The 9,374-nt window shown below is 51.4% G+C and overlaps 2 protein-coding genes across 2 annotated transcripts; both read right to left on the bottom strand.

The window, feature by feature from the left end:
* Nucleotides 1–1,760: 1,760 nt before the first annotated feature.
* On the bottom strand, nucleotides 1,761–2,299 carry DICSQDRAFT_175449 (uncharacterized protein; the record flags this gene model as incomplete). Its single annotated transcript, XM_007371339.1, has 2 exons — nucleotides 1,761–2,239; nucleotides 2,293–2,299. The coding sequence occupies 2 exons, from the start codon at nucleotides 2,297–2,299 to the stop codon at nucleotides 1,761–1,763; spliced, it is 486 nt and encodes a 161-aa protein (XP_007371401.1).
* Nucleotides 2,300–6,113: 3,814 nt separating this feature from the next.
* Nucleotides 6,114–6,446, bottom strand: DICSQDRAFT_72752 (uncharacterized protein; the record flags this gene model as incomplete). Its single annotated transcript, XM_007371338.1, has 1 exon — nucleotides 6,114–6,446. The coding sequence occupies one exon, from the start codon at nucleotides 6,444–6,446 to the stop codon at nucleotides 6,114–6,116; it is 333 nt and encodes a 110-aa protein (XP_007371400.1).
* Between the last annotated feature and the right edge of the window lie 2,928 nt (nucleotides 6,447–9,374).

Here is a 9,374-nt window from a genome sequence, read left to right as displayed (position 1 = left end):
TACCTTGAGTGAGGGAAACTTTAAGATCGAACGAATTTTGCGGGCGACGTGCTGATGCGAGATAAATAACATTCGAACGCGGAACAAAAGAGTCCTCTAGGTCTACGCTATGATTACAGAGTCGGATACTTTGGTCAGTCTTCAAAGTACCCGTTCCAGAAAATCCTCCTCAGATTCCTTGACCTCGACGATGCGTGCGGCGGTCTCGGTTTCCGGTGCCTTGCCTTTGTCTTTTCCTTTGGCGGTTTCAAACTCCTCGAGGGCCCTGCGGATGTACTCCCATTTGTCTTCATCGGCCGTGTCCATCGTGTGTACCTTGGTCGGAGCGGCCAGTTGCTTCTTCATGTCCGGGAGTTCGTAGTAACCCGTGTACTGAGGGTTGCGACACTTCTGGCCTGTCGTAAACTTGTGCTTGCCGCAGCGGAAACAGAGCTTCTTGTTGAGCCATTCGAGTTGTTCCTTAGAGAGCTTTTCCGGCTTGCGCATTGCGTCAACATCCATGGCGTTGGGGTCCCGTGGGGGGCGACTAGTCGTGTGCTGCTGCGAAGACGACTTGGCCTGGTTTCCACAAGTTTTCATTTCCAGCTTGAGTACCCAGTCCAGGTAGTGCTCCCATTTCGTTGGAATCAGCATCGGGTTGACTTGCCACATTGCCGTCATAACCGTAAGAATCTGCGAGTTCTTGCCAACCTAGTTGTTGATGCATCGAATGAGTTCTACATCAGCGTAACCGGACTTTGATGCGTAGCGGTGGAAGTTCTCGGCAAACTGAATGACTGTGGAGTGAGGTTTTGAGCACCACTCTTCCAGGGATGTTTGCACGGTCTTCTTGGGAGCCAGTTGACAGTAGCCTGCCTTGAGTCGGTTGACAAAGTCGGTCCAGGATCCAAGGGTTCCGCCGCTCGATGCTGTCTCGACGTAGTCCTCGACGTAGTCGTGCGCACTGCCTTCCAAGTACATGAGGGCCAGGGTAATCTTGTCATCATCCGTGGTGATGTTCTGGACACGGAACCAAAGGCCCATCTTCTGTAACCATTAGGGGTAGTCAAAGATGGCGGTTCGGTGGACGATTCGAGGGAACGATTCGGGAGACAATTCGAGAGGGGGGGAATCCGCGATTCTGGCAGAACCGCGTCAAATCGCCGGTGTGAGTCTGGAGGAGCACTGCCCACCCGAATCGCGATTCTCTGTACTCGATTCCCTCAGTCCGACCTCGGATAAGCCCTCTTAAAATAGGTTATATATCAGATTATTATTGGGGTTTGTCTTAGCACGTCTTACGAGCGACCCTACTGCAACTTGAAGCTGGCGGCTTCTCTACTTTAATCAGAATCACTGGTGTACAGATTCCCTCCACCTTCAAATGTCCAACCAGACTGAAACCCTTCCTTTCAGAAAGTCCGGCCGTCTCACCTGGCAACCTGCTGCTGGCTCTGGCACAAAGACCGGGAATTGAGTGCGTCATGTCTTGGTAAACTGAATATATTCGCTATGCGATCCCGAGAGCTGTAACAAGGCATAGTAGGGGAAGAACAACGCGGCACACGTCGAGAAACCATCGCACGAGGATACATAGATTACCTAATTCTGATATCACAGATGCCCGAAGGCCTGACCAACTCAAGAATCTATCCTGGAATCGACCCGTAGAAACGTGGGGTGGTCAGAGTGCCCACACGAATCCAGGACGATTCCCTTCCACCGAATCGCTGCAGAATCGCTTGTCGAACTGTTCTCCGAAATGCCATCTTTGACTACCCCTATTGTTCGAGAGTGATGTCCGAGCCTTTGTTTCCCTTGTACTTGGGTGGTTCTGATGCCTTGATACGCAAGGCCTGTGATACGACAGGGACCGGGGCAGTACTGATACCAAGCGTGGTGCGGGTCGACAGGCCTTGCTCCAACTGTGTAAACTTGGCTGCGAGTTCCTTGTACCATTTGACGAGCTCCGTGTTGTTCCGGTTGAGAACCTCCAGATCCACATTGACAGTGACCAGTTCCGCCTTCAGCTGTTTGTTCTCTTCCACAGCTTTGAGAGCGAGGTTCCCAGCAGTGTCAGCCTTGGTGTGAAGGCCTGTCATAGACGTGTCCAACTCTTTGAAGGTGGCATGGGTGGTGTCGGACTCATTGAGGAAGTCGTTCTGATGTTCATATATCTTGCCGCCGAGGACGTTGTAAACGTTAACTATTTCCTGCTGGGTGATGTCCCTTGTCACGGAGATGGTCCAGTGGACATAAGCTGGGTTGGTGACGCCTAAACTATTTGCCGAGGCGCGGATAGCGTTTTCCAACGAGTCATATTCAACACCAGCATAGATCCATTGAATTTACGGGTACACTTGAAGCGAGGCAGTGGGTGAAGCCGGGCGGGTGTGTGCCAGTGATGGAGCCGGGTGGGCGGGTTGACCCAGGTCGTCTGACTCAAAGTCATCCTCTGCCAGAGGGGCTTAATGCGAGCCTGAAGCCATTGCAATGATATCTGATGTACAAAACTCAACGATGATCCAATCTAAGTACCCAAAATGTTCTAACTTGACTAGAGCTTTGACAACACGCTCAAAGTTTTGTCCAAGTCCACTAAACTTGACCTTCCCAAACTCCTTGCAGAACCAATCGATGTTCTGTTGCCAACTGCGAGTCCACGAGGTGCCGTTCTCCGTGATGTTGTCGAGTATCCACTCGAGTCTGTCGCCGATGCGCTGGAGGATAGGGCTGAACACGGATCATCCGCGGCTCGATCTGGATACTCACCCGCGGATTTTTGAGGATCAGAAGCCTTGATCCAGATCCTCAAGGATCCTGATCCGCGGATCCGGATTACTGCGGATCCGACTCATTTGCGGCTCCTGATCCTCAGTGAGCCTCAGAGTAATGCGAGAAATGCTATTGTTTTATATATATTTACCAATTTTGAACACATTTCGTGCGGGGTCATGATCTGCGGATCATACCAACTTTGACACAACCCTTGATCCAGATCCTCAGTGAGCTGGATCCTCAATGATCCGGATCCGCGGATCTGGATCATTGAGGATCCGACTCCAGATTTTTGAGGATTGATCCGCAAGGTGAGCTGGATCCATGTTCAGCCCTACTGGAGGACAAGCCGATGATCGTGGGGGATGTCGAGCAACTGATCCTTGCGATCAAAGATGGCTTGCAGTCTTTTGATGACGGTGTTGACCTTTGAGCTGATGATAGCGAGGAGGTCGACAGAATCACGACGTGTGAAGGAGGGAAGAGATGGTGCAGCTATACGGTACTGAAGAGGGACCGTAGGGATTGAGGGGACCAAAACTGGTGGGGGTGTGGTGAGACGTGCAGCGAGCGGTCTGTCGAGCAGCTGACTGGGGGGCACAGATGGTAGGAGGGCCTTGCGACGAGGAACAATCGGGGTATGCCAATACTGACGGCAATGACGAAGACGATCTGATGTATCATCTGCAAGGGCGTGGTCAATCTGGGACTGGACGTCGAGGTGACCGTGTCTTTTGAAATGACGACGGGTAAACTCCGGTAGGTCTGAGTCAGATGGAAGGATAGCGGGGGGGGGATGATAAACGTTTCAAAAAACTCCTGGGGAGAGAGATCCGGTCCGCAAGTGGTTGAGACACTCCACAGAGGGGATAGGTAAGAGACTTGATCTAATGTCACAGCCAACGAGCTGTGCCACCAAAACAAACAAGGGCAAAGCTTGCTGATGCAGAGGTTGGTGCTGAGAAGCGGAGCAACCAGAGGTGGCACAGCAAGAGATGTGAAGAGATGTATTCCCTAGACTAGAAGGGGCAGTGAGGGAGGTAGGGCTGCTAGCTACCTACAGAAGAGATGGGTGATCGACGAGAAGATCAAGTCTGAGGTTCCCTGCCTCAGACCCCCTACTATATATACTAATACAACGGTGCACAGACCAGGTACCTATTGACCATCGTTTGGTCAAAGTTCTCTGCCTCATGTCCTACCCTCTGACCTGCCTCATGGTGGCCTTACGACTAATATCTGAGTCGTGCCGAGTCCGGACCCCTTCCAATGAGTAAGTCACATCAGTCACCTGCCAGCGAGTGAGGATGGGTGCTCCTGGCCGTCACGAGGTCTGGGGTTCGGTCCTGGCCCCTCCACTTTCCGATACGAGTTGTCCGTGGTCAAGGTGAGTGTCTGTCCCAGTACACATGACCCCCAGGTCACGTGGCATGAGAAAACTGTGACACTGTGCCCTTGCCGACAATACGTCAGATTGACTTTGTCATCGCCGTCAGTATCAGCATAGCCCAATTGTCCCTCGTCGCAAGGCACTCCCACCTTCTGTACCCTCTACTCAGCCCCTTGACAGACCACTTGCTACACGCCTCACCACACTGTCACCACCCTTTGTCTCGTCCACCCCTACAATCCCTCTTCAGTACCGCATCTCTGCACCACCTCTGCCCTCTTTTGCATGTCGTGATCCCATCGACCTCCTCGCTATCGTTGGTTCCAAGGTCAGCGCTGTCATCAAAAGACTGCAGGCCATCTTCGATCGCAAGGATCAATTGCTCAACGTCCCCCACGATCATCAGCTCGCCCTTCAACGCATCGGTGACAAGCTTGAGTGGATCCTCGACAACATCGAAAACAGCTCTTCGTGAACACACAGTCAGCAGCAAAACATCGACTGGTTTTGCAAGGAGTTTGGAAAAGTCAAGTTCAGTAGACTTGGACAGAACTTTGAGCGCGTTGTCAAGGCTTTAGTGGAGTTTGAACATTTCAGGTACTCAGATTGGATCGTCGTTTAGTTTTGTACATCAGATATCACCGCAATGACTTCAGGCTCGTGTTACGCCCCTCTGGCAGAGGAAAACTTTGAGTCGGAAGACCCAGGTCCACTGTCACAGTTTTCTCATGCCACGTGACCTAGGGGTAATGTGAACCAGAACAGACACTCATCTTGACCGCGGACAACTTGTATCGGAAAGTGGAGGGGCCAGGATCGAACCCCAGACCTCATGACGGCCGCGAGCGCCCATCTTCACTCACTGACAGGTGACTGATGTGATAGCAGAAGCACTTACTCATTGGAAGGGGTCCGGACTCGGCACGACTCAGGTATTAGTTGTAAGGTCACCATGAGGCAGGTCAGAGGGTAGGACATGAGGCAGAGAGCTCTGACCAAACGATGGTCAATAGGTACCTGGTCTGTGCACCGTTGTATTAGTATAAATAGTAGAGGGTCTGAGGCAGAGAACCTCAGACTTGATCTTCTTGTCGATCCCCCATCTCCTCTGTAGGTAGCTAGCAGCCCTACCTCTCACTGCCCCTTCTAGTCTAGGGAATCTACTTCTTTGCATCATCTCTTGCTGTGTCACCTGGAGTTGCTTCGCCCCTCAGCACCAACCCCATCACCAGTAAGCTTGTCCTTATTTGTTCGGCGGCACAGTTTATTGGCTGTGACAAACCCTCAGTTGGTTGTGAACGCAGCCTTCCGCTTGTCGCCCGTCTTAATCTAGATGTTGTTGTAGCCCCAGCGGATGTCGAGCGCAGTGTAGATCTTGACGTTTTTGAGTCGGTCCATGAGTTCTGCAATGAGTGGGAGCGGGTACCAATTCTTCACCATAATGGTGTTCAGTCGTCGGTAGTCTTGGACCGGTCGCAGACTGCCATCCTTCTTTTTGACGAAGAAGAAGGGTGAGGACATCGGGGACTTTGACTCACAAATGTAATCTTTAGCCAGATTCTCCTGAAGGAACTTTCCCAAAAATGTTCACATTCTGTATAGACTGCAAATCAGATGGCTAGCATACTATTATATGCACAGCTATAATTGCTCCAGATAAAGCCTTTGAAATTGAGCTTATCTTGCACCTCTTAGATAGATATGACTTTCTTAGTCTTCCCTATATCTGTCTTGACAGTCTCAGTCTCATCATCATTATGAGCATGTTTGCCTTTGATCAATCCAGTATGTGCCCTTGTTGCTTTTAAGCTCTGAGAGTGTTTGGCTGACACATAATAGTGAGCTGGATACACATCTGTTAAAGCCTTTTAAATAGGCTTAATTTCTGTCTTTTCGTATAGAATAATCTTCCAGGGAAGAGTCTCTTCTATTTCTTCAATGTGAAAGAGATCACACATGGACCACTCTAGATTTTATGCATAGTTTTTGTCACATAGTTTTCATCTTTCCATATTCTAAAGGAGTGGATAAGCTCACTTCTAGTGATACCAGTAGAGCATTTCCCTTCATATCTCAGACAGGTGATCTCATCCAACAATTTAAGTTCTCTGAATTCTTGCCTAAGGTCACCAGTGATTTCTCCAGTCAAATGCTTGTCATCAAAGCCTTGTAGTATAATAGCGCCTTGCAAGCTAACTCCTCTAGAAAAAGCAGTATATACAGACTGGTGATTTTTGGCCCCATGCAAGTTGACCATATTGTTGATATGAATCCTGCCCTGAGATGCAAAGTCTGTCATGGCAAAGTTGGGTACAATGCAAACCTGTGTTCCAGTCACAGAAAGTATACTATCATTGGGCATCTTACACTTGGTCTGTTTGGTAGTAGGAGTGATTGAGACCACATTTTCTGGCAGCCTATCTAACTTAATATTGTTATGACTGACTGTCGAGCGAGTAAGTGGAGACGAGCGAGGCAGGCAGGAGTGCCGATGAGCTCTGATCGCAGTGAGACTGGAGCGGAGCTCAACAGGCAGGACTGGAGACAAGTTGTGTATTGAGTGAAGTATCTACAGAGCGAAATACACGATGGCTTACCTGGAGACAAGAGGTCGAAACTAGATTCTCCAGGTAGCAAGGGATCCAGCTATATATAGGGAACAAACAATGGGCGCTAGAGAACAATAGCGTCACCATGGGTACGGAGTACAAGGGGTGTAGGACAATAGCGGACGTGGGGACAAAGGGAGCTATTGTCCGTGTGCGGACAAAGGGAAACCATAGTGAGTAGTGAACAATAAGGAAACGTACGAGGCAATGGTCCGAATCGAAAAGGAAATGTAGCGCCGTGAGGGCGGTTCGTGACAGTACCCCCCTCCAAAGGATCGTGTCCTCACGATCGAGGCTTTGAAGGAAACTTGGCGTAGAATTTCTTGACCAGCTGAGGGGCGTGCATCAGGTTTTCCGCTGGTTCCCAGCTATTGTGCTCGTTACCCCAGCCTTTCCAGTAAACGAGGTACTGGAGTTTCTTCCATCGGCCGAAACGTCTCGAGTCGATGACTTCGTCAATCTCGTATTCTTCCTCCCCCTCCACTTCGAGAGGGGCTGGCCTGGGTGGATGACGGCCTGGGAGATCACTGTGCCGGTGGGGTGTGAGGAGTGAGACATGGAAGACGGGGTGGATTTGCATGTCCTTGGGGAGCACCAGCTCGTAGGCCAGTGGTACGACCTGTTTTCTTGACCACATACAGTCCAGCCAGCCGATCTACGAGTTTTCGCGGCATCCCCGTGATGCGCAGATTGTGGGTGTCGAGCCAGACCTTCTGTCCAGCTACGATGGTCGGTAGCTCTCGAACGTGTTTGTCAAAGTGCTCCTTCATCCGTTCGGCCGCCAGACCCAGTGCCGCAGTTGCGTCCTCCCGTGCCTTTCGTAGTTCCTCTCGCCGTTCGTCCGCTGCTGGTACTTCCGTGTCGAGAACTGGAATGTGAAACTCCGGATCGTATCCGTACATCAGGAAGAAGGGCGAGTACCCAGTGGCCGAGTGAACCCGTGAGTCAAAGGCAAACTCCGCAATTGGTAGCCAGTGGACCCAATTGTCTCGTTGCAGAGAACAGAACATGTGGAGGTAGGCTTCCAGCTCCTGGTTCCAGCATTCGGACTGACCGTCGGTCTGAGGGTGGTATGCTGTCGATAATGCGCTCTCGATGCCGAGACCCTTAAGAACCGCGCGGAACAACTTGCTTGAGAACTACGGTCCTCGGTCTGAGATGATTTTTCGTCGAACACCATGCAGTCGTACGTGATCGCGGATGAGGTTCCAAGCAGCTCCTTCAGCGTCGACCTCCTCGTCTGTTGCAGTGAAGTGTACCACCTTGCTGTGCCGGTCGTACTCGACTCCGGCTACCGTGACCTTGGGAAGTCCAACGATGAAGTCTGTCGTCATGATGCGCATCGGTCCCTCTGGAATTTCGTTCGGCTGCAGCGGTCCATAGGGTTTCGTGCGTGATGTCTTTCCTCGATGGCAAGTGTCGCAAGTCCGTACGTAGTCCTTCACGAATTGAGCCATGCCGTACCAGTGATAGTTGCGCGACAGCAGCTCGACCGTCTTCCAAACTCCAGGGTGTCCTGCCAGAGGAGAGTTGTGGTGAAGCCGTACCAGCTCGGTCCGTAGCTCCTGATCATTCGGAATGTAGATCTTGCCTCAATACTGGAGGAGATCCTGTTCGATGTTCCAATTGACCAGGTCGTTTCGCAGTGCTGCAGGGCCGAGCTTCTTCACGTGCTTCAGGGCTTCCACGACCGCAGGTTCGAAGTCCTGACACTCCCTGATGCGCTTCAGGAGAGCCTTGTCCGGTACGACCGCAAGGTGTCCCCGTCGACTCGCCAGGATACGGAACTGTTCGGGATGGAGCACCATTCGGGCCAGGTTGTCTTCACCATCACCGTGCTGATAGTCCGGTCGTCTTGATAGCGCGTCCGTTAGAGACACCAGGCTTGTGGGTGATGATGAAGTCAAACCGCGATAGATACAGGGCCCATCGCGCCTGTCTGCGAGTGAGGTTCTGCGCCGTCCTCCAGTACTCGAGGTTCTTGTGGTCCGACTCAATCTCAAACTGGGAGGGAAGACCTTCAAGATAGTGACACTACGCCTGCAGGGCACAAATGATCGCGAGCATCTCTTTGTCATAGATCTCGTAGTTCCATTCGGCGTCATTCATGGATTCGGAGTGGTACGCAATCGGGTGGAACTTTCCATTGTCGCTCTCTTGGTGTTAGCTGCAGTGGGCCTCAGAGGGGTCACAATGGCCTAAGTCGAGCTCTGTAAGTCTTTTCATTGCAAGGAAACTGTGCTACACACCTAAGTCGAGCTCTGTAAGTCTTAAGGACTGCAGAGTCGACTCAGGCGCAGATGACGGCGCACAGAGCGCGTGGGAACTAGCTAACACGACCACACACTAAGTGGCGCTGGAATGGCGCCAAACGGACCAGAAGTGGGTAAGGTAGACACTACTCTAGAGTGCAGTCAGATCTACAGAAATGGAGACTACTAGTGAAAGAAATGTAGTATCTGTATGGAAACGAGAGTTGTGACTATACGAAAATTACCGTAGATAGCGGACAGCGCGAACTATGTATGGCGCGATGCGGGACTTGGTGCGATTAAAATCGACGCCGCTACAGCACCGACTCCAACAGCCCACTTGGGGGTAGGGGCGAAGGTCTCGTT

The sequence above is a fragment of the Dichomitus squalens genome (genome assembly GCF_000275845.1).
Source record: "Dichomitus squalens LYAD-421 SS1 unplaced genomic scaffold DICSQscaffold_99, whole genome shotgun sequence".
Lineage (NCBI taxonomy): Eukaryota > Fungi > Basidiomycota > Agaricomycetes > Polyporales > Polyporaceae > Dichomitus > Dichomitus squalens.
Note: the sequence above shows the minus strand (reverse complement) of the source record. Positions and strands in the feature narration are given on the sequence as shown.